Below are 21,648 nucleotides of genomic sequence, written 5' to 3'. Positions count from 1 at the left end.
TATCTCTCGCGAAGCCCACACAGCTCGAGCGGGGCTGGGTACAAATCTTAAATGAACCGGAGGACACGCCGTCACGACAACCTCCTCATCCTCCTACCTCACCCTACCAACAATGGCAGCTAACGGAACCAACGGCTCTGCGTCCACGCTCTCTGAGACGCCAGCGACTCCTCGTGTTCTGGAGGAGCTGCACAGCCCCATCTTTGCGGCTCTGCACGAGGCCAAGGCCAAGAAGGGCATGTCCTTCGAGGATGTGGCAAAGGCGATTGGCAGGAGCGAGGTGTACACGGCTGCGATGTGAGTGGAGACAACGCTACGCCAGCAAGCCGACAAGCCGTCACACTACTGACCAACCCCCACACGCCCTTTTCCTTCCTCCCTCGCGCCAGCTTCTATGGTCAAGCCAAACCCCTCCCTGAAGATCTAGATGCACTCAGCAAAGCTCTGGAGATCCCTTCTGGCGCTCTCACCGCCTCCCTCGGCCCCTCCTTCTGGCCTCATCGCGCTGGCTTGATCCAGGAGCTCCCCCCTCGCGACCCCGTAATCTACCGTCTCTACGAGGCGGTCCTTGTGTACGGCCATCCGATCAAGCACCTGATTCACGAGAAGTTCGGGGACGGTATCATGAGCGCCATTGACTTCAACGGAGAAGTTGAGCGCGTACCTGACCCCAAGGGAGATAGAGTCAGGCTGACGCTGGAAGGAAAGTATCTGGCTTACAAGAGGTGGTGAGCGTGAGGGGCGCGAATTATAGTTCTTACGATTCCAAACGATATGCAAGAGTGTACAACATGCTTTCCGTTCAAGTCCGAACCTCGACGGGGCCCGCTTTGCTGGCTGACCGGAGCTCCTCACCACCACTCGTGCTTGTGATGATGCACGATAGGCCTCAGCAGATCGTCCTTGGGCTCGTCCGGCGCCCTAAACGCCATATGTGGTAGCATCAACATCCCTCCCACTCGCACCGCTTTCTGGTTGAACGTGAAGTCTCGCGGCGTTGCCCCGTACAGTGCCCCCATGTATCGCCAGACTGCGTCCGTGAGCATGCCCGGTCCCGTCCACTCAAGAATCTTGTTAATGTAGTCCCCCTCTGTCCCCTTCTCAAGCTCGTGTACCGTACGATCCATGACCGTCCCGAGGGCATCGAGCAGGACCGGGTGGAAGGGCTCGGCCATGAATGCCCACTGGGTGATCTGAAGCGGCTTGGCAAAAGTCATAGCTCGCCAGTCCTCTCTAGCCATGAATGAGTCCTCCTCAAGCCCCATGACCAAAGAGGGGGGCGTCCAGCGTGGCGCGGCCCCGTCGTCTGCGATGGTGAGATTCTCGCGCGCCACAGAGGTCAAAAAGCGAAGCACGTCGTCCCCACCATGCGCGACCTTTGGGTGCGGCCCCTTCAACCCTGGCCAATCGGCCATCGCATGCCGACACGATGTGTCCGAATCAACGTAGAGACCCCCAGAGAAGAAGATGCGAAAGTAGCGGAAGGTATCCACTCGAAGGATGTTGGAGGGCATCTTGGTCAGGAGATTGCTAAAGCTGCCTTGCTGCTTTTGATCGATGCCCAGCTCGTTGAAGGTGGATGCAATGAATTTGGAAGCATCTTCATCATCGAAGAGCGACACCTTCCAACCCTTGTTCTTCTCGGCCCAAGAGGAGAAGGCGGGCATGATTTGCGACTTGTTCTTGGCCGAAGACGAGACGATGTGCGGGATTGCCTTTGAGTCAGAGGTGCGCAGCGGGTCCAGATGAGCCTCGACGTGAGACCAGGGGTCGCCCACCATGCTCGATGTCTTTGTGGGGGTGAAGTACTTGTCGTACGTCGAGCGAAGCCGGGCGATGTAGGCTGTGTAGTCTGGGATGTCGCCGTGAAGATTGAATTCATCGCGGAGACTCGCAACGTCGAGCTCCTTGTGTAGCTGAGCCAGGCGTCGCTGGTAGGCCTGCTCTCGCGTTGGACCATCTTCACGTGAGGGGAGGTGAGAGTCCTTTCCGAACATCCATGAGCCAATGAGCCCGACGGCACATAGGAAGGCAAAGGCGCCGACGATCCAAAAAACGACCTTGGGCGCTCGTTGTGATGAGCGCTTGGGCCCTGCCGACGCGATGCTCTGATGTCCTTTCTGCCAGTCGGAGCGATTCTCGAGGAGCAGCCCAGCGTCCTCCTCCTCGTCCTGGTACGCGGCCGCCTTCCCTTTCCACGACGAAGCAGTTGGCAGCCACGATGCCGAGCTCATCGTGGCGCGTAAAGATGCTGAGGATGAGGGAAGGAGATAGATGAATGAATGATGTGGGAAGGAAGGAAGGTGGAAACGTGCATTTCATGTATTCGCCGATTTCTCGGGCCGCCGGAGCTGCGAGGCCCCGAGTCTTGAAATTGACTTCGAGACGTCAACTCTTGGCTGAGCTCGCTCGTTGAGATAGTCTATGCATGCCGCTTCTTTCGCGAGGGGCAGCAAGGCGGGGTCAGTCAGAAATCTCTCCATCCGCGCAGCAAGAAGAAGCTCTCTCTGTCTTTTGTCTAATCATTCAATCGCATGCTCGCACGACAGGTCAATATGATGCTCCGGCTTTGCATTGATCTTCATTTTGTCCTTCTACGGATATTGCTCTTCGTCTCCTGCGCCCCCTTCTACTCGCACCAACGCCTTGCGCTCTCGAACATCCTCAACCATGGTCCCTTGCCCTTCCACTCCTGTGCTGCACCTGCAGGCTTCCACGACATGGCTTCAGCAGTGATCCCGCGCTCTGGGTGGGGCATCATGGCGAGGATACGACCGTCGTCCGTACTCAATGCAGTGATACCGTCGGGCGAGCCGTTCGGGTTCGTAGGGTATGCCGTCGCACCTCCTGATTCGGGAGCAGAGCCGGCCTCGACGTAGCGCAGGGCAACGAGACCTCGCTGAGCGGCACGAGCCTGCGCCTCAGGCGAAGACCATTGCGCTCGCCCCTCACCGTGAGCCACGATGGCAGGGAGACGGCTGCCAGCCATATCGCGCAGGAAGACGCTCTTCTTGACTACTTCACTCTCGACGTCCACCTGCACCGTGCACACCCGTCCCTCAAACCTCCCACTCTTGTTCCTCTCAAATGTAGGCCAGTCCTCTCCGCCATTAGGCACTAGCCCACTCTTTGCCAGTTGCGAAAGGAATTGGCATCCGTTGCACACACCCAGAGCGAAGGTGTCCTTGCGCTCGACGAGGAAGTGTTGGAACTCTTCGCGGGCCTTGACGTTTAGGAGAGCACTCTTCGCCCACCCAGCTCCGGCGCCGAGCACGTCACCGAAGGAGAACCCGCCGCAGGCTGCGAGACCACGGAAGGGCTTGAGAGAGACGCGGCCAGAGACGATGTCCGACATGTGGACGTCGATGGGCGCGAAGCCGGCTGCATAGAAGGCAAAGGCCATCTCAAGGTGGCCGTTGACGCCTTGCTCACGGAGGATGGCAACGCGCGGGCGCTTCTGCAGGGGAAGGTCGACCAGCGGGCCGAGTGAGTCTTCGCCCGGATTGTACCTCAGATCATACTCGAGGCGTCCTCCGTCTTGCTGCGTGTTGGCGAGCGGAGAGATGCGAGAGTACTCCTCGCGAGCACACTCGGGGTCGTCTCTTTCGCGCTGCATTCGGTACGACGTCTCGGCCCAAATGGTCTGCAGGTCCTTGCGAGTCGACGACCAGATCGAGCTCGATGAAGAGACAAGCGAGATGCCTTCGCCCTGTGAGCGGGGAAGCACCTTGCCGATAATGCTGAGACAGCCTTCGCAGCCGCTGACCTGGAAGATGCGCTCTACGGCCTTGACGTCTCCCTTGCGTACCTGCATAACGGCGCCAAGCTCCTCATTGAAGAGAGCGGCGATACGGTCCTCCGTTGATGCACTCTTCGCAATAACGTCCATGTCGACTTCAACTCCGCAACGGCCAGCAAAGGCCATCTCGGCAATGGTAGTGATGAGCCCGCCGTCCGATCGATCGTGGTAAGCAAGGACAAGCTGATCGTCCCCTGCCTTGCGGCCGTGCACTTTGAGCTCCTTGAGCGTGTGGCAGGCATCGAAGAAGCCCTTGAGTAGCGCCTCGTTGCCGGAGTCCACGTTGGGGCAATCTTGACCGAGCTGACCGTACACTTGCGCGAGGCAGGAACCACCCATTCGCTGCTTGCCACGAGCCAGGTCGACAAAGACGAGCACCGTCTCCGCAGCTGCAGGGTCGAGATCGTCCTCTGTGCGCAGCTGCGGAGTCCAGGTGCGATCAATGGCGTCAACGGGTGCAAAGGCAGTGATGATGACGCTCATGGGCGCAGTGACTGCTTTGCCTTCTCCATCTTGGCGCCAAGCCATTTGCATGCTCATCGAGTCCTTGCCTACGGGAATGGCCAGCCCCAACTTCGGGCAAAGATCGAGGCCAATAGCTTGCACAGCCTCGTACAGTCTAGCGCCCTCATCACTGTAGCTTGCCGCGCACATCCAGTTGGCCGAGAGCTTCACGCGCGTGATATCCCCGACACTGGCGGCGACCAGATTGGTGATCGCCTCGCCCACAGCCATGCGAGCCGACGCAGCAGGGCTGAGCAGAGCAAGCGGGGTGCGCTCACCGGAGCACATGGCCTCGCCCGTGAGCACATCTTCGAACCCGTAGCCGGTGCGAGTGACAGCCACATCTGCTACGGGCACCTGCCAGGGCCCAACCATCTGGTCGCGCGCGACAAGACCTGTGATGGAGCGGTCTCCGATGGTGATGAGGAAGGACTTGGAAGCTACCGTGGGGAGGCGGAGCGTGCGACCAAGAGCAGCGTCGAATGCGGCGGAAAAGTCGTCAGAGGAGCCGAGAGCAGAGGCATCGAATGGCTTGAGGTCAGGCTGGAGGCGCTTCGACTCGCGGGCAATCTTTGGCGGCTTGCCAAAGAGGGTCGACATAGGCAAGTCAAGCGGCGTATTCCCTGCAAGCCGGTCTGTCACGACTAGGCGTTGCTCCTCCGTTGCCTCCCCCACAACGCTGAAGGGGCAGCGCTCCCTCTGCGCAATAGAAGTGAATCGCTGCACATCCTCGGGGAGGACGGCAAGCACGTAGCGCTCCTGCGACTCATTGCACCAGATCTCGAGCGGGCTCATGCTCTCGTCGTCGATGAGGATGTCGCGCAGCTCGAATTTGCCGCCCAGTCCTGCGTCGTGCACAAGCTCGGGCAAGGCGTTGGAAAGGCCGCCAGCACCGACGTCGTGAATGCTTTGAATGGGGTTGCCAGCTACGCTCGCCACGCAGGCATCAATCACCATTTGGCAGCGTCGTTGCATCTCGGGGTTCTCGCGCTGCACAGAGGCGAAGTCCAGATCGGCTCGGTCGGAGGCGCCTGATGCCATGCTGGAGGCAGCGCCGCCGCCCAGACCAATCAGCATGCCAGGACCACCGAGAACGACGATCTTTGCGCCAATGGGGATGGGGGACTTGAGTGCGAATTGCGGGCGAACATTTCCCAACCCTCCGGCGAGCATGATAGGCTTGTGGTATCCGCGAACTTCTGCTCCGGTGTCAAGGCAGAAAGTACGCCAGAAGCCCGTGAGGCCGGGACGACCGAACTCATTGTTGAAGTTGGCGCTTCCGAGGGGACCTTCGAGCATGATGTCCTTGCTGGAGGCGATGTGGGCTGGCTTACCCGGGTTGAGGTGAGCAGGCAGGGAGGTGTCGACGGGCTGCTCGCCTTCTTCCGTTGCCGGCGTGACATTGGAGGTCATGAACCCGACAAGGCCGGCTTTGGGTCGCGATCCCTTGCCCACGGCTCCTTCGTCTCTGATCTCTCCTCCTGCGCCAGTCGCAGCACCCGGATACGGCGAAACAGCGGTTGGGTGGTTGTGCGTCTCAACCTTGACGAGCATGGGGTGCGCCTCCTTTGCCTCAGACTGAGCGTAGGCAACAGTGCCATCTTGCTGCTCAACAAAGCTGAATCGTGCAACATCGCTGCCCTCGAGCACGGCCGCATTGTCCGAGTAAGCGCTGATGGTGCCCTGGGGCGTGACCTTGTGCGTGTTACGAATCATGCCGAACAGGGTGTTGGGCTGGGGCTGCCCATCTATGGTCCAGTCGGCATTGAAAATCTTGTGACGACAGTGCTCCGAATTGACCTGGGCGAAGGAAAAGAGCTCGGGGGTCGTCGGGTTGCGTCCGAGCTGCGTGTATGCTTGAGCGAGGTAGCGGATCTCATCTGGCGCTAAGGCCAGACCACGAGCCTTGTTGGCTGCCTCGAGCTCCGCAACAGCAGACTCTGCCGAAGAGGCCTTTGCGAGGATGTCTACGTACTCGAGAGGCTTGCGAGGCGACTCGGCGAAGATGTCGTCGAAGCGCGGCGAGCGCTCGACCACAATTGTCGTCATTCGGTCGTGGATCACGTCGAGAGCCGCGGCCGGGATAAACGACAGAGCTGGGACGTCTTTGCCGTGCAGGACGTACTCGACTCCCCTTTCGACGCGAGTGACATGGTCCTTGAGGGTGCATAGATGAAGGATGTCCGTCGCCTTTGACGACCAAGGAGAGATGGAACCAGGACGAGGGATCACGTAGAGGTGAGTGCCCGATGCAGCCTCGGCGAACTGCTCAGCTGGGTGACCATATGCTAGGAGATGGTCCAGGATGACGCGATGTGATGACGGAGAAGAGGAAGAAGACGACGCAGTGAGGTCGTCGAGAGCCGCCTTGGACGAGACGTTTACAAAGTGGACGAAGCGCGCCTCGATAGCCTCAACGCCGGACAGAGAGGGAGCCGCAGCCTTGAGACGCTGCAAGAGACGACTGAGCTGGGCAGCCGTGTGACTCTCGCAGCCAGGCAGCTGAAGAAGAGAGGACATGAGGGGGAAGCGTGCGAGACGCGCAAAGGCGATAGCGGGCGATGGTGGTGAACCGAGTCAAAGAGCCAAAGTTGCTCTCTCAGTCTGATGTCGACCACGACCAAATCTTCCAGCCACGTGCGCGACGCGGCGGAGCAGGAAGACCCGCCACCGTACGAGGAAGTCGATGAGCAGAAGAGCGGTTTGCTTTACGCAGCTGATGACATTGCAAAGTCCTTGTAGCATTCGCGCTCTCACGACACCATTCTATCGCCCAGCCCGCTACTCCTTCCCCCATGGCCACCCGTCGTCCTCTCAGGTCGCGTCCTCGCGTGGTATCCATTAAAGTCCAGCCTCACGCTCAAATCTCGAATGACAAGATTGCCGTGCCTCTCTAGCCTCGTCAGGATCGCCTCCGTTCTCTCCTTGAAGTCCTGCCCGCTATCTCCCAGCAGTCGCAGGATGTTCGAGAGCCGCCTCGCAGTGGCCTCGTCCTCTTCATCCTCGCCGGCACGACGTCGTCTTCCTCCTTCTCCATCCTCGTCTCCATCCTCCTCGAGCATGCGCGGATTGAGATAGAGGTCCCTTCTTGCCAAGAAGTCAACAAGGAAAACCGTCAGCTGATCGCAAGCACGCGTAAACTTGAGGATCGAGTCAAAGTTGTGCCTCAGCTCCCCTGCCAGATCACCACTGCCGCCGCGCAACAGCACTTTGCCGTGCAAGCTGGTCAGGTAGCCCCTGTGCGCTGCGATGAGGACATCGAGGTCTCCTTGGCGCTTGTTGAGGAAAGAGACGAGATCCGCCCAGGAGTAAGAGATGACCTCAAGATCGGTGTAGCCTTGAAGTTGGCGAATGAAGTGGGTCATCGAAGAGAGTAGCAGAAGGGAGCGATGTGACTCGAGACGCAGGGCTGCGAGCGGTGAAGGGGCACTTGGTGGTCAGCTCAATTGGCATCTGTGAATCGTGTGATGCCCACTCACCCTCAACATCCTCATCCTTCTCTGCCTCACGTCTTTTCCTCCCTTTGACCCCCTTGGCATACACCGCCTTACTCAACGCGTTCGTTGCGCCCATCAACCTCGCGCAACTGGCAGCCAGATTGGTCTCTACCCGCTTCATCTTCCACAAGTGCTGGAAGATGGCCTGATACTCCGCCATGGCCCCTGCATCGAGCACGGTGTTGACGGGGGAGTCGACACGGTACTCCAAGGTGAAGGTCTCCCAGCCAGTCTCATTGCCTGAGAATTCGAGAACGCGGGCGTCTAGTCGATTCAGAATCTCGCTGTCATCGTACTGGGCGTTAGAGCTGCGAATCGCGGTCTCGAGGGCCCCTGAGAGGGAGTGACGATACAAGAGGGAGGCCGGTTTGTGCAGAATCGGGGAGAGGCTGTGGTTTCGGCGCGAGGCAGGAAGGAGATTGTCAGCTTGCTACAAGTTGAGTAGAGGCAACACGCGTACTCACGACTCCATGAGGACTTCGGAGAAGTCTCCTCGCGTCAATAGGAGGTAGTCATTGATAGCCCTCAAGTGAGCCTGCAGCTTGAACTTGTCAAGGAAGATGTCCAGCAGTCGTTTGGAGATGGTCGAGTGCACCGCATCGATGGTCCTTTCGAGACCCACGAGATCCCTGTATCGCAGCGTCGGTGCAGTCTCTTCGCCTGATGTCGGCACCTCGGCCTTCGCTGCAGACAAGACAGCAGTGCGCGCCTCCTTCCAATCCTCGTCCCCACAGCTTTCCCTGATAAAATTGAGCGACTTGCCCGCCGAGAAGATCTTGCGCGCGAACGTCTCGGCGAGGAAAGTGGGTACGAGGTCTGAGCGAAAAACGAACTTGTGCTCCCACAACGCTGCCGCATCGACGCTGTTGTGACCCATCTCGTCTGCTGGGCGGCGCATGTTCGATGCGTTCGTAGCTGCTGAGGAGTCGGTACGCGCGACAAAGAACTCCCCAAAAGGGTCGCTAAGCTCTCCCTCGTAGATCCACTTTGCCAAGCTGCCGAAGAAGCCGCGAGATACATCCTGCAGCAGGCGCTCAGTGAAGGAGCGAATGAGTGGGTCGCCGTTGAAGGTATAGTTGTGAATGAGCGAGACTAAGGCTCCCCCGTGGGCATGTTGCGCCCCCTCGACAAGCGAAGACATGAGCCGCATGCGAAGTAACGAGGGCTCGATGTCCACTGAGACCTTCTTGAGCGTCAACGCCGCTTCGCCCTCTGGTCCTTGCGCAGCACCGCGATTGAAGTGGGCCTCTAGGTTGCAGATAAGCTCGTAATAGCCATGCAGCTCACCATCGAGGAAGCGGCAGAGGCTCTGCATCACTCGACCCGTCTTCTCCTCGACGGCTTGAGCACGAATGAAGGAGGTGATCCGTTGGTAGTGCTTGCCCGCTTCTGCCAGGCGGTGGATAAGATGCCGAGTAGGTAGAGGAATACGTAGCCCGTCGATGCCGTCCACGATCTTGACTTTGACGATTGGCTCGGGGTCGGACGGTTGCGTTGAGATGACGCCGGGGTCGTGCACCGGCTGCGGGCGTTCCTCTTCGAAGCGGACGTGATGCCCGTTAATGCCTTGAAGGAGATAGAGGACGTCGCGCAACAAGTCGCGCTCGGAGACGTGCGATTGTGACGCTTTAGCTCTCCAGCGCTCTAAGACGACCGACTTGGGTACCGTACCTATGCCGAGATCTGCGTCGTCGATGACAGCTACGGCTGGAGCCACAGGAGCGAGCGGTGGACGCTCCTCCCGTACCCTTTCTGCGCGTTTTCTACCAGCGTCTACCTCTTGAGCCCGAGCTGCCGTCTCTGCTGCTGCCACTTTACGCTCGTCATCGGGCCGTGTAACAGGCGGCTGAGCAGCAGCACCGCCAGTGATCGTGGACTCAAGACTACCACGCGGTGCAGTACGAGAGGCAGGACGTGATCCCGTGGCTATGCTGGGCGCTGCGCTCGTTCGAGCACTCGCTGCTGATTGTGGCACGTCAAGGGCGGTGCGTGATGAAGATGAAGGGCCAGAGAGTGTGAGTTGAGAGAGGAAGGCGAGAATAGCTGGCAGCTCTCCAGGTTGATCGGCCAGCTCGTCAAGTCGAGCGAGCAGTGCGTCCACCTGCGCGAGCGTCGCCTCTCCATTTGGAGACCGCGACAAGCGTCTCCGAATCCTCTCAAGAGACCTCTGCGTGTCTGGCTGCTTGGTCGAGTGGTGCTGCGCGAGTGTCCTCCTCGCAACTTCGATGAGGTCCTGCAGCATGTCCTCCTTGTCCTTGGCCGTCTCTGCATCATCGGAGCGTGATGCTCGAGTGCTGAGCGGGTTCGTCGATTGGACCAGCGTGGCTAGCGCGCGTGAAGAGGCGCGGGCGGTCATGCCGCGCGATGATGAAGGTGGCAGTGACGATGGGGAAATTCGAGGAGTGGATGCGAGTCGAGGTGGTGTTGGTTGCCTTGCAGCTCGTTGGTCGTGACGCGAAAGACGTGCGGGAATAGGCCATGCGACCACGTGGTTGAAGGTCTCTCGCCGTCGATGCTCTGTGACGTTGGAGAGGGCGGAGTCTTGCCCTGAGCAGCCGGGCCTGAGTTGGTTGGTTGCCTTGCCGCTCTGTGGCTGCCGTCGTAGTCGCGGGGACCATTCCCACTTCCCAATCCATCCTTCCACGCATTGATACCCAAGGTCGCGACGACAACATGTCTTCGACGTACAACAAGCTCGTACGCGATGCTACTAAGCCAAAACCAGGAGCGCCAAAGGTGAGGCGCTGAAGCAAGAGAAGAATTTGCTTGACGACTTGATGCTCACCTTCACTCGACCCCGCAGCCAAAGTACATCGACCCCATTCTAGCAGCCAGCTTCAGCCAAGATGGCTCTCTCGCAGACGTTTGCAAGGCACTCTCATTACGCCTACGCGAATCGAGCTCCCTCGTCGTCTTCAAGACGCTCATCATCCTGCATACAATGATCCGCAATGGCGCAGTCGACAATGTCCTCTCCCATCTCGCTGCGGATCAGGCTGGGTTCAGGTTGAAGAACGTCAGTCAAGGAGGCAACTGGCAAGGTGAGCAGTGGCTCGAGTCTGAATTGAGAGAGGGCGACGCCTCGACGTATCAGCGTCAAAACCGTAGAGGGCGAGGCGGAGGTGGTGGTGGTACGTAGCCAGGTCACGCATAGAGAAGACAGCAGACTGACACTGGGCTCATCGAATCTCTACCAGGCTACGATGCACCGGCAACTCTGCCACCCTACGCAGCTTACCTTGATGAGCGCATCCGTACTTTCCGCGAGATTAAGCACGACGTCATCCGATCCGCAGATGGCTCGCGGTCAGACACGAATCGTCTGCGCAAGCTCAGGGTTGAAAAGGGCCTGCTGCGAGAGGTCGCCTACGCCCAAAGAGTCCTCTCTCGAGCACTCGACTGCCCCTTCTTTCAAGACAATCTGGGTGACGACTTGAATGTCAGCGCCTTCCGCATGGTGTTGAAGGACATCCTCGCCCTCTACACCGCCATCAACGAAGGGGTCATCAACATCCTGGAGCATTACTTTGAAATGTCGCATACAGACGCCTCTCGCGCCCTCGATGTCTACAATCGCTTCTGTCGGCATACAGAAAAGGTGGTGGCCTACCTGTCAGCAGCCAGAAAGGCCTCGCACTCCCTCAACATGACCGTACCGCAGCTCAAACATGCGCCCGTCAGCTTGGCAGGAGCGCTCAAGGAGTATCTGGATGACGCAAACTTTGAGAAGAATCGCAGCGAGTACAAGGAGAACAAGAGGGTGGCCGACGGGGCAGACGCTTCGGGATCCAGCTCATCTGCACCTGTCAGAAAGGTGACAGAGCCGTCCAAGGCTTCCGAGCCAAAGAAAGAGGAGGCCAAAAGCGAGGAGAAGCCTACAGCAGCTCCGGCACCTAAGCCGCCTACCTCAAATCAAGCCATCCAAGACTTTTTCAGCACACTCGAGAGCGAGATGCCCGGCTCGTCAGGCGGGCCAGGAACCAACCCGTATTCGATGGCTCCCCAAGCGACAGGAATGGCCTGGTTCGGCTCGCCCAATCCGAACATGTACGGCGGCGGCATGCAGCCCCAGATGACGGGCTACAACCCCTTCCTTGCGCCGCAGGCCACGGGCGCATTCGGCATGGGCATGGGCATGGGTATGCAGCCGACGGGGGCCGCCTTCTTCGGCCAGCCGCAGCCACCTCAACAACAGCAGACCGGCTTTCTTCAGCCTCAACAGACCGCGATGCCTGGTCAGATGAGCCCCATGCAAAGCCAAGCGACGGGTTTCAACCCCTTCAGGCAAAGTATGGCATTCCCAGGGGGCATGGCCCCACAAGCTACAGGCATGGGTCCTGGCGGTGCATTCGACGCCACGCCATACACGGTGCAGGTACAGCAGCAGATGGAGCGACAGAGGATGGAGAAGATGCAGCGTGAGCAGGAGGCAGCGGAGAAGGCCAAGGAGAATGGTGGACAGAATGGCGAGGCGTCAGGCCAGCAGCAACAGCAGCAACAGCAGCAGCAGCCACCTCAACAAAACAACTTCCTCTCCCCGCAGGCAACCTCAGCTCCTGCGCCTGCGAAGATTCTCCCTCAAAAGACCGGCTCGCGCAACCCATTCGCCCCACCACCGGAGGAGCGCGCCCCGACACCCCCGACACCAAAGCCGCAGGGGCCAAGCTTGGCGCAGTTGGCCTTTAGCCAAGGCGGCGGAGGAGGTGCGGGAATGAATGGGCCCACGCAAGGAGGGGGAGGGAACTACGCTTTGGGAGCCGGGGCCTGGAATGGTGCTGGTCAGCATACAGGACAGCAGCAGCCGGAGCAACAGCAGAATGGCGCAGCGCCGAGCAGCAGTGGACTTAAACCGCAGGCAACCGGTCTGCTAGGCAGTGTCGCCTCAGAGTTCACGGGCGCAGGTCGTTCAGCAATGGGAATGGGTGCGAGCAACGGTGTCTCATCTCCGCAGCCCCCCTCATCACCTGGCCCATCCTCCGCCACCTCCTCAGCGCTCAGTAATGGCTTCTCCTCTCTCTCCCTCAACAGTGGAGGGCCAGGGTCCACCAGCTTTGGTTCGTCGCTCAGCCCTCAAACGACGTCAGCGCACCTGTCCCCACAAGCTACTGGCTTCGGCGGTAGCTCTGTACGGCCCTTCCAACCTTCGAGCTCCTTTGGAACCACCTTGGCCGCGCAGCAGACGGGCATGCCGCCGCAATCGACGTCAACCCCGGCAGCCCCGAGCAACAACCCCTTTGGAATGCCTCAGCAGCAGCAGCAGCAGCAGCAGATGACGGGTCTCCCAGCTCAGAACACAGCCATGCCGTTCAGCTTCTCTTCACAATCTCAACCACAGCAACAGCAGTCCACTGCAGGCCAACTGCAACCCCAATCAACGGCTACGCCCTTCAGCTTCCAGCAACAGCAGCAGCAGCAGCAGCAGCAGCAACCACAGTCCCAGATGCAGCCTCAAGCAACAGGATTCGGCGGCTCGACCGTGAAGCCCTTCGTCCCGACGAGTAGCTTTGGTTTGGAGTCCTTTGGGGGCGGTCAGCAGCAGCAGAATGGACAGCAGAACGGCCAGCAGCAGGGGCAGAACGTTAATTTGCTTCAATTCTAAGGTACATACAGGGCAATGTGGGAGGGAGGAGAAGCCTGGTGACCTGTAGATATCAATGCGAGATGTCCCTCCTCTGCAATGCCTTCCATCGTGGTATCTCTTCTCGATCATTGTGCCACATCCTCAGCCTCCGCCTCGATCACGTCCCATATTCCTCTTCGCTCCCTCACCGCCACACCACGACAGCCCGTGAGGTCGAGCACCTCGACGTAGGGGCAAGGTGCCTTCTGCTGCTGCGGGGCAACCAACCTCTTCACCCCCTCTCCGCTCACATTTGTTCCAGCAAGGGACAGAGAGCGCAATGCCGACTTCTCGTACCGCAGCAGCGCTTCCCCCGTAGGCTCGCCGAGCCTCTCCACCTCTCTTCGCGTATACAATTCCCAAGGGGCCGCGTCCCCTACCCAGCCTCGCTCAGCATGCGGCTCGGTCTCGTCGTCTGTACCTAGCGTGGTCGTGCCTGCTTCAGCGGAGCGCAGTAAGGCAGGACAGAGACGTGTGCGAAGCACATCCAGCTCCCTGTCCCCAAGCTGCGTGCCCGACAAGTCCAACTTGCGCAAGTTCGCCCAACTACGAGGGCACGGAGGCGTCGCGTCCTCCGTGCTGTGACCGGCCGGTCGCTGGTAGTACGACCAGGCGCTGCCGCCCTGTCCGCGGAAGCGGGCTTGAGTGGATGAGCGCAGATCAATGCGGGAGAGATCGAGCTCTTCTACGCTTGACATAAGACGGGGCGAATCGGTGGGGGATACAGAGAGATAGTCAAGCCGCCAGAGATCGAGCCAGCGTAGAATGCTGGGCTGATTACCTGAGAGGGAGAGGCGGCGTAGCGCTGCGAGGGGTCGTCTGGTTGAGAGTGAAGGAGCAATAGTGCTGACGCCGCCGTAGACCTCGGTACCGCCATCCTCCGTCTTTACCACTGTGCCGCCCAATGCGTCGCCTGTTGCAGTACCTGCACCAGACTCAATCGTCTCCTCTCGCTCAGCCTCCCTCCTCTTCCTCTCTGGCCACCACTCGCCCTCTAGCACATCCCACTCCACCCCCGTGATAGCCAGATCATCCAGCAAGAGCACCTCGAGTGTATCTGCGAAGGCAGGTAGCAGGTACCGCATGAGATATTCGATGGCGTACGTAGCCTCCTGTGACCGGATGTGCAGGGTGGACTGATGCGCAAAATTGCTTGAGAGGTTGAGCTTGCGCAGCTGAGGTCGCAGCGGGGAGGAAGGTAGGACAGTAGACTGGGTGCGACCTGAGCCGAAGGGAGGCAGATCATAGCTGCTGTCGGCGTGCTGAGAGCGGTGCTGTACACCGAGGACAGCTCCCAGCGTCCTGATGCCACTCTCGGTCATCAAGCCTAGCGAGGAGACGTCGAGGTTCTCCAGTGTCTTACCGCAGAGCTGCACACAAGCGGAGATGCCCAACGGGCCAACGCCCGTCTTCCTCAGCTTGAGCGTCTTCAGCTTTGCCAAAGGGGGAAATCCCTCTGCTGTCTCTGTGGCCTTTCGCAGGGCCTCAGGAACAGATTTGTCCGTCAGCCCCGTGACGCTGGCGAGCTTGAGAACTTCCAGATTTGAGCATTTGGAGGCGAGCAGGGTGAAGCCCTCCAGGCCAATATCGGTGAAGTTGAAATTTGCTATTCGGAGCGTGTGGCGTGAGGCGGTGGAGGTCAAGGCGGCTACACAAGTCGAGTTGACCTGCACGCATCCCTTCAATACCAGCTCCTCGAGTGAGTCGCACCGCTTCAATGCAGAGGCGAGAGCGGTCGGATCCAATCTAGTGAGCCCTGAGAGGCTCAGTCGTCTGAGCGTCGCCCCCGTCCCTGCGGAGGGAGAAGCAAGCGATTTGACCATCAAATTGATCTCCTGTGGCCTGTCCTTGAGTAATGTCATCCCTGCATCCAACTCGACGTCGGATCGGCCTGTGACGAAGTAGGTGGTCAAGACGTGGCGCGTGAGAGCAGAGGAGCTGTGCGTGCGAAGAAGGCGGAGAAGCTTTACGATATGACGGTCGGGCATCACTTTCAGGAGTTGGTGATTTGAGCGTGTCAGGTCGTCGAGCTCTGGCCGTGTAAAGGGAGCCGGATTCCTTGGTCGTGAAGCGGTATTGGATGTCTGGCCTCGTGTAGTCCTCATGGATCTCGGGGTAGCAGCCACGCCTACCTCGTTGCCATCATTGCTGTCACTATCGCTGTCGCTTGAGTTGCCCCTCCGCCCACCGCGGGCGCGCTTCTGTTTCTTTGGGGGACGCCAATCACGTCCAGCCTCGGTCTCCTCGTCCATGATCCGCCGCCCGCCTATGCCTCTGCCTACGACGCGAGGACGGCTCATTGAAGACGCACTCGAAGAGCGGCTCGCTACTTGCACAGGTCTGTTGCCACTCGATGCAGCCTCGAAGACGTCCCTCGATGGAAGAATGTGGGTGAGGAAGTTGTGCGCCGCCACTTGTAGACACATAGATGCGAGACTTGGAAGGCGGAAGGAGTCGCCATCCCGCTGTCGCTGGACGGTGAGGCTGAGCTGACGGATAGCTGCGTGCGTTGTGGTCGGAGGTGAGAAACTGAACGGACGAAGGTGAAGGTGTCAGTCAATTGGTCTTGACCTTGAACGCAGGTCGCTCCTTCCGCTCACTCACCTCTCCTGCACCTGCGTCTCAAAATCCTGATCGCTCAAGAGCAGCTGAGCCCGTGATCCAGGATCTCGCCTTGCCGGTCGTTTTGCATTCAAGCGCTGTCGCGCTGACATGCTTGCGTTGCGCCTGTACCTGGTCCACTTGCTGGCTTGCAGAAGGATGGTTGATGGTCAAGAAGCAAAGGCACAGACAGAGGCCTGCCTCCACGGGAGGCATTGGTAGTCGGACTGAGCCACGTGAGCTGCAGCCCTGCAGCGCTGCAGCAAGCAAGCGGGTGGAGCCAAAGCGGTTCGGTCTGCTGAGTCGAGCGTCGAGGGGCGGCTGTGCGTGTTCGCACGGGCTCACATCTTTCCTTCTCGCCACCATCACCACCACCACCACCACTTGACACCCACCATGTCCATCCCTCAGCAGCAGCACACAATTGCTCCCCCATCCTACACTCCTGCAGCCCCGGCAAACAAGAAGGGCTACAGCGCCATCCCTCAATCCGATGCTGAGGGTAGCGCAGCACCGGCCGGGTATGCCGCCCCCGAGTACGGCTTCGATCCAGAGGCGCCGCGTACCGATGGGGATGCGGAGAGCGATGACTTCAAGTATGGTGTCACCGTAGATCAGTGTAGTGCTGAGATCAGGATGCAGTTCCTCAAGAAGGTCAGTGGGCTTAGCAAGGAGAGACGCAGCAGGGACGCATAGCTGACATGGCCCTCTGCAGATCTATTCGGTCCTCTTCATCCAAGTACTGGGAACCGCTATCGTAGGCGCGATCATGAGCACGGAGAACATCTCCCTTTGGGTTCGAGAGAAGTGAGTCCAGTTTGTGTCACCATTTGGGCCCATCATACAGAAGCTGACAGCCCATTGCATTCTCACAGCCAATGGGCATTCATCGCTCCATCCTTTGCCTCCCTTATCGTCATGGGGTTCCTCTTTTGGAAGCGCCACTCACACCCGCTGAACTTGGGTTTGCTCGGCCTCTTCACCCTACTGGAATCCCTCTCCCTCGGCGCAGTCTGCTCCTACGTCGACAGCCACGTAGTCCTCCAGGCCTTGCTCATCACTACCTTTGTCTTCCTCGGCTTGACCCTCTACACCTTCCAGTCCAAGCGAGACTTCAGCGGTATGGCGCCTTGGCTCTTCGGTGGTCTCCTCTTCCTCGTTGGAGGCGGGCTGGTTCAGCTCTTCGTGCCTTTCAGCCATACAGTGGATATGCTCATGGCCGGAGCAGGCACGCTCGTCTTCTCGGGCTACATCGTCTTCGATACTTACATGATCACCAGGCGACTCAGCCCGGATGAGTGGGTACTGGGAGTCATCTCGCTCTACCTCGACATGATCAACCTCTTCCTGTCGATCCTGCGACTCCTCAATGGAAACCGGGACGACTAGGCGGGAAAGACGGCCACAATCGCTTCACACACTCTGCTTTGCTCCTCTCTGTTGTTCTTGATACGCTATGATCAAATTTGACTCGATGCTTCATGTCGTCACATCTACTTCCTCTTCCCGCCACCGCTGCCACCTGCCTTCTTCCCTCCCCCACCCCCAAACTTCTTGCCTTCAAAACCTGCCCTTCCTCCTCCTCCGCCACTCTTAGCCCCCTTCTTGCTCCCTACGGCCATACTCTTCGCCCCCTTGCCCTTCGTCGTACTACTCTTCCCCTTCTTGCCCCCCTTGCCGCCCTTCTTGGCATCTCGCCTAGCCATCAGGTTCTCCTGACGCTTCCTGTCCTTGTCCGCAATCTTCTTCTTCTCGTCCTCTCGCCTCTCCGCCCAGGCTGAGCTGCTCTTCTGCTTAGCCTTCTCCTTGCGTGCGACACTCTTGCGAAGGAGCGCCTCATCGTTTCGGATCTTGACGCCCTTGGAGGCAGAGGTGGCTGCGGACCAGCGAGCAGCTTCGGCTGCGTCGCTGTCGTCATGATCGCCCTCCTCTGCCGCCTTGGCCTTGCGCTTCTGAAGGATCTCCAAGGCTTGCTTAGGGTTGGCAGGAAGGGCATTCTTATCTCTTCGCTTCTTCTTGTTGGGGTCGGAGTCGCCTGCGAACTCGAGACTGGAGAAGGTGACATCCCTCGAAAGGGTGGGAGCGGAGTCGCTGCCGTTGGTGCGCGAATTCTTGCTGCTTCCCTCTGAGACGAGAAGGGAAGGAGCTACTGATCGACCTGCAGTCGACTTGGAGCCTGAAGCTGCGTTGGTTGTTGAGGTCTTGCTGCCCTTGTTGCCCTTAGCATCAGCTTGACCAGCCTGAGCTGCCGCCTCTGCCCTCCTTTGCTCCTTTCGCTCCCTCCTACGGCGGTCACGCATCTCACCGCGCTTTCTCCTGCGCTCCTCCAAGAGCTCGTCCCGAGTAGAGGCCATAGACCCATCACCGACCGATGAAGCGCCGTCGAGAGAGTCATCTGCGTCCATCGTTGAGTCTTCGCCGATGGCAACGGCGTTTGCGCCTGTAGGTCCACCGCGGCGTGCTTGGAGGGAGGCAATTCGGCGTGCCAGCTTCTGACGGAGTGAGGTGATGCTGTCGTTTTGCGTGAGGGCTGCCGTAGGCGCAGAGCGTGGGGGAGCCTCGACCGTCTCGTCGCCGTCTGCGTCATCGTCGTCCTCCTCTTTCTCTTCATCTTCGCTTTCGTCATCATCGTCATCGCTGTCCTCTGCGATCTGCTCAGCCGCCTTCCTCCTCTCCTCCTGCACATCCAAAACGGTCTTGGCCACATTATCAGGATCGAGCTTGGCCCTCTTCCTCTCCTTGCGCTCATTCGCATCGTCCCTCTTGACCTTCTTTGTGTTCTTCATAAACTTGTGCGCTTGACCCGCATCGAGCCCTTCCTCTTCGTCCTCATTGCCATCCTCATCTTTCTGGGAGAGGTAGAATTGCGGAGGGATGAGCGAGAGGAGCGAGAGGAAGGAGCTGTTGTGGCTGCGCAGGGAAGAAGTGAGGCTGGATGGGGTGGGCTGAGATGATGATGATGATGCTGTTGCTGATGAGGCGGGCATGGTGGTCGCCATTGCCACTCTCTGCTGTGTGTCGGTCGTTGAAGATTAGTTGATGCTGGTCGTCGAGGTGGTGAGGAACGGACCAAGACAGACGCAGGCGCTTCCCTCGCGGCCGGACGACCAAATTTTCGACGCAGGAGCGGAGAGGAGAGGCGGGGCGAAGACGGAGTGGACGGGCAGGCGGGCGAGCGAGCGTGGAGCAGCTTGGTCCGCTCTTACGCAGGCTCACCTCAGTCACTCGTTGATGGTCTGGTCTGGTCTGGTCTAGTCTAAATGAGTGGGATTGGCATTGTCCTTCGCACCTTCCTGCCAGGGTATCAATGGCTTTTGCAAAATGCGTCCAACGACAGAATGAAAAGAACAAAAACACGACGTGTCCGCGGTAAGCATCGCCGCGCAGCATACCTACGGCACCATGCTCTGCAACCAGCTCCTGAGCACACCCAGTCCCAGCTTTCCCTCTCCTTCCCTGAATCCCTCTTCATTCCCTCCCAGAGTGCGGTACCTGATCATCTCCTCCGGCGGATGCTCCACATCCCTCACCTCCTTCGCCGTGAACCACTTGCCGTGAAGCCCATACGGCACGCGCTGCGCACACATGATGCGAGCCACGATCGTCTTCATGTCACGGGCATCGAGGATCCACAACTCTGACTTGGCATCAGGCAAAGCCATGCCTGTTCGCGTGTCGAGCCCTGTCTTTTCGTCAAAGGCAAAGAAGAGGAGGTAACCATCGTCTTCTCGCTCGGCGTTGGCGCGGGGCACAAAGCTAGTCTCCTGAGCGTACCATCCAGAGGGAAGCTCGAAGACGCGAATGTCGGAGTCATCACTCCCACCCTGCTGGGTCTGCTGATCCGCAAGCACCTGTACCATGCTCCGCTCATCAACAGCCTCCCCCTTGCGCAACTTTCCTTCAGCCGCACGTCGTCTGCCCTTCTTGACGAGGCTCTGCGCGTCCATCTTCACCAGACAGTCAATCTTGGCCGAGTTGCGGCCCATGCCTGCATCGAAGGACCCTTCGCGCATCGAGCAGCCGTAGATGAAGCGATTGGGGCCTAGTCCGGCCGCAGGCGCGTGGTAGAGATTGATTGTGGGGAATTCGAAGGGGACGCGGGAGAGGGGGAAGGAGTGCGAGATGCGCGGTCCAGTAGAGGGTTCGGGCTTGATGTTGCGGTGGGTCGTGCCGCTACCGCTGGCTACAGGAGCGTCCTCGAAGCGCCAGTAGTAGAGCTCGCAGCGCTCGACTTCGCCGTGCGGTGCACGAGCTGATGCGGGTGGTACGACGTTGCCTGCAGAGTATACGAGTGTGGCCGAGTTGAGACGGCAAGCGAGGAAGTTGATCGCTTGACCATTGCTCTGTGCTCCATCCTTCTCTGCTTGCTGTTCCTGCTCCTCATCCCAGCAGTTGGCGGTGTGGTAGATGCAAGCTGGCGTCGGATCTTCGTACCACTTGACCCTTCCCGGCTCCCTCCGCGGGAAGATGCCAAATCGCACCGGCGCCTTGTCGTCAAAGTGTACGATGGGCTTGCCCTTGAGCAGGTTGCGTGGGTCAAGGCTGAGTGGCAAGTCCAGCACCACCGTCCTGGTCCTTGATGCAGCAAAGTCGTGCATGAGCTTCCCCTCCTTCATACCCGGCACCACAGCATCAATGACGGCCTCCTGACGAGAGCGACGAGGCGGAATGACCGAGATGCGCAGATAAGGCGCGATGAAGGAAGAGTGGTAGAGCAACAGCTCGTTGTTTGACATGTCCGTGTGCGGGTGCGCCGTCGTCATCTCGTGGAAGATCTTCATTGGTCCGAGTCCTTTGGCCCATGAGCGACCTTCGTCACCCGTCCACCATCCGGCTGTATCCAGGGTGGGAAGTATAATCTGCATAGGGGGACCAGACTCGCAGCCAGCGAGGACCTTGCTGTCGTGCGCATAGACGCTCGTGTTGGCCACAGAGATGCGGCTGACACGCTCAGTCCCTTTGCCTCTTGCTAATGACCAAGTCCAAGGGATCCAAGTGGAGAGGCAGAGCACGAGAGAGCGGAGAATCTCATAGAGCATGGTGAGGAGGGAGACGTACGGCGAGGAGAGGGTGGAAATGGACGGGAGGATAGGTCTTGTGGCGTTGCTGCTCGTCCCGGCCAGGACGTCTGTGACAACGTATCGATTGACATAAGAGGGTGCAATCTGGTTTCCCTCGCTGACGCCAAAGAAGATGCCATGCAGCATTCCGTCGCCGTCGAACCAGTGGCTTTCGCGCTCGAGGTTGGCGTTGGCCATTGGGTTGCCCCCATTGCGCACGTACTGGCCGCCGGCGAGCTCCGCGGGGATCGTGCCAGAGACGATACGGCAGGGTGTTAGAGGCGACTCCTTCTCCACGGGGGCGTAGTTGCCTGAGAGGTAGCCATGCTGCGCGTGAAGACGTTGATTGCGGGGTGAGGAGCGCCGTGACGGGGCGCTAGACGGTGTGATCCCCTTCATGCCGTTGTGTGCGCTCGAGGCAGTGTGGTTGCGAGCGCGCTGTAGGATATTATCAAGTCGACATTGAGAGCAAGTTACAAAGGACCTGATGAGCAAGGCGATGCGCAAGACGTTGCTAGCTTAGATGAAGGGATGGTGATGGACAACAAAATGACCCGCGGATCTCGA

General features: G+C 59.2%; 9 protein-coding genes across 9 annotated transcripts; 3 read left to right on the top strand and 6 right to left on the bottom strand.

Moving 5' to 3' along the window:
* Positions 1 to 112: 112 nt before the first annotated feature.
* BDZ90DRAFT_260153 (cyanate hydratase) lies at positions 113 to 732 on the top strand (the record flags this gene model as incomplete). Its single annotated transcript, XM_025508231.1, has 2 exons — positions 113 to 297; positions 390 to 732. 2 exons carry the CDS (start codon positions 113 to 115, stop codon positions 730 to 732), a joined length of 528 nt encoding a protein of 175 aa, XP_025362278.1.
* Positions 717 to 2,326, bottom strand: BDZ90DRAFT_169051 (hypothetical protein). Its single transcript, XM_025503667.1, has one exon. The coding sequence runs from the start codon at positions 2,232 to 2,234 to the stop codon at positions 852 to 854; it is 1,383 nt and encodes a 460-aa protein (XP_025362277.1). The 5' UTR covers positions 2,235 to 2,326; the 3' UTR covers positions 717 to 851.
* Positions 2,327 to 2,540: 214 nt separating this feature from the next.
* BDZ90DRAFT_232079 (phosphoribosylformylglycinamidin) lies at positions 2,541 to 6,875 on the bottom strand. Its single transcript, XM_025506114.1, has one exon. The coding sequence runs from the start codon at positions 6,821 to 6,823 to the stop codon at positions 2,630 to 2,632; it is 4,194 nt and encodes a 1,397-aa protein (XP_025362276.1). The 5' UTR covers positions 6,824 to 6,875; the 3' UTR covers positions 2,541 to 2,629.
* Positions 6,876 to 7,000: 125 nt separating this feature from the next.
* BDZ90DRAFT_232078 (hypothetical protein) lies at positions 7,001 to 10,224 on the bottom strand. The gene is made up of 3 exons (XM_025506113.1): positions 8,265 to 10,224; positions 7,783 to 8,189; positions 7,001 to 7,712 (listed from the first exon to the last, which is right to left on the bottom strand). The coding sequence occupies exons 1-3, from the start codon at positions 10,154 to 10,156 to the stop codon at positions 7,057 to 7,059; spliced, it is 2,955 nt and encodes a 984-aa protein (XP_025362275.1). The 5' UTR covers positions 10,157 to 10,224; the 3' UTR covers positions 7,001 to 7,056.
* A 173-nt stretch (positions 10,225 to 10,397) lies between these two features.
* Positions 10,398 to 13,570, top strand: BDZ90DRAFT_232077 (ANTH-domain-containing protein). Its single transcript, XM_025506112.1, has 3 exons — positions 10,398 to 10,536; positions 10,604 to 10,841; positions 10,998 to 13,570. The coding sequence occupies exons 1-3, from the start codon at positions 10,474 to 10,476 to the stop codon at positions 13,397 to 13,399; spliced, it is 2,703 nt and encodes a 900-aa protein (XP_025362274.1). The 5' UTR covers positions 10,398 to 10,473; the 3' UTR covers positions 13,400 to 13,570.
* BDZ90DRAFT_279444 (RNI-like protein) lies at positions 13,361 to 16,191 on the bottom strand. Its single transcript, XM_025509177.1, has 2 exons — positions 16,025 to 16,191; positions 13,361 to 15,949 (listed from the first exon to the last, which is right to left on the bottom strand). Exons 1-2 carry the CDS (start codon positions 16,132 to 16,134, stop codon positions 13,507 to 13,509), a joined length of 2,553 nt encoding a protein of 850 aa, XP_025362273.1. The 5' UTR covers positions 16,135 to 16,191; the 3' UTR covers positions 13,361 to 13,506.
* A 226-nt stretch (positions 16,192 to 16,417) lies between these two features.
* On the top strand, positions 16,418 to 17,497 carry BDZ90DRAFT_252107 (UPF0005-domain-containing protein; the record flags this gene model as incomplete). Its single annotated transcript, XM_025507753.1, has 3 exons — positions 16,418 to 16,675; positions 16,737 to 16,828; positions 16,897 to 17,497. The coding sequence occupies 3 exons, from the start codon at positions 16,418 to 16,420 to the stop codon at positions 17,408 to 17,410; spliced, it is 864 nt and encodes a 287-aa protein (XP_025362272.1). The 3' UTR covers positions 17,411 to 17,497.
* Positions 17,495 to 19,087, bottom strand: BDZ90DRAFT_232075 (hypothetical protein). Its single transcript, XM_025506111.1, has one exon. The coding sequence runs from the start codon at positions 19,006 to 19,008 to the stop codon at positions 17,515 to 17,517; it is 1,494 nt and encodes a 497-aa protein (XP_025362271.1). The 5' UTR covers positions 19,009 to 19,087; the 3' UTR covers positions 17,495 to 17,514.
* Positions 19,088 to 19,260: 173 nt separating this feature from the next.
* BDZ90DRAFT_271505 (carotenoid oxygenase) lies at positions 19,261 to 21,480 on the bottom strand (the record flags this gene model as incomplete). Its single annotated transcript, XM_025508759.1, has 2 exons — positions 19,261 to 20,169; positions 20,209 to 21,480. The coding sequence occupies 2 exons, from the start codon at positions 21,478 to 21,480 to the stop codon at positions 19,414 to 19,416; spliced, it is 2,028 nt and encodes a 675-aa protein (XP_025362270.1). The 3' UTR covers positions 19,261 to 19,413.
* Between the last annotated feature and the right edge of the window lie 168 nt (positions 21,481 to 21,648).

The sequence above is a fragment of the Jaminaea rosea genome, assembly GCF_003144245.1.
Source record: "Jaminaea rosea strain MCA 5214 unplaced genomic scaffold BDZ90scaffold_6, whole genome shotgun sequence".
NCBI classification, from domain to species: domain Eukaryota; kingdom Fungi; phylum Basidiomycota; class Exobasidiomycetes; order Microstromatales; genus Jaminaea; species Jaminaea rosea.
Note: the sequence above shows the minus strand (reverse complement) of the source record. Positions and strands in the feature narration are given on the sequence as shown.

Excerpts from the sequence above, each read along its gene's own strand:
- BDZ90DRAFT_279444 (XM_025509177.1), bottom strand. The coding sequence starts at position 16,134 with ATGTCAGCGCGACAGCGCTTGAATGCAAAACGACCGGCAAGGCGAGAT. Across the intron at positions 15,950-16,024 it reads GAGACGCAGGTGCAGGAGAG|TTTCTCACCTCCGACCACAA; the intron begins GTGAGTGAGCGG and ends TCGTCCGTTCAG.
- BDZ90DRAFT_232077 (XM_025506112.1), top strand. The coding sequence starts at position 10,474 with ATGTCTTCGACGTACAACAAGCTCGTACGCGATGCTACTAAGCCAAAA. Across the intron at positions 10,537-10,603 it reads CAAAACCAGGAGCGCCAAAG|CCAAAGTACATCGACCCCAT; the intron begins GTGAGGCGCTGA and ends TCGACCCCGCAG. Across the intron at positions 10,842-10,997 it reads TCAAGGAGGCAACTGGCAAG|GCTACGATGCACCGGCAACT; the intron begins GTGAGCAGTGGC and ends AATCTCTACCAG.
- BDZ90DRAFT_232078 (XM_025506113.1), bottom strand. The coding sequence starts at position 10,156 with ATGACCGCCCGCGCCTCTTCACGCGCGCTAGCCACGCTGGTCCAATCG. Across the intron at positions 8,190-8,264 it reads TCCGAAGTCCTCATGGAGTC|CCTCTCCCCGATTCTGCACA; the intron begins GTGAGTACGCGT and ends CCGAAACCACAG. Across the intron at positions 7,713-7,782 it reads GAAGGATGAGGATGTTGAGG|CCCTGCGTCTCGAGTCACAT; the intron begins GTGAGTGGGCAT and ends CACCGCTCGCAG.
- BDZ90DRAFT_232079 (XM_025506114.1), bottom strand. The coding sequence starts at position 6,823 with ATGTCCTCTCTTCTTCAGCTGCCTGGCTGCGAGAGTCACACGGCTGCC.
- BDZ90DRAFT_232075 (XM_025506111.1), bottom strand. The coding sequence starts at position 19,008 with ATGCCCGCCTCATCAGCAACAGCATCATCATCATCATCTCAGCCCACC.
- BDZ90DRAFT_169051 (XM_025503667.1), bottom strand. The coding sequence starts at position 2,234 with ATGAGCTCGGCATCGTGGCTGCCAACTGCTTCGTCGTGGAAAGGGAAG.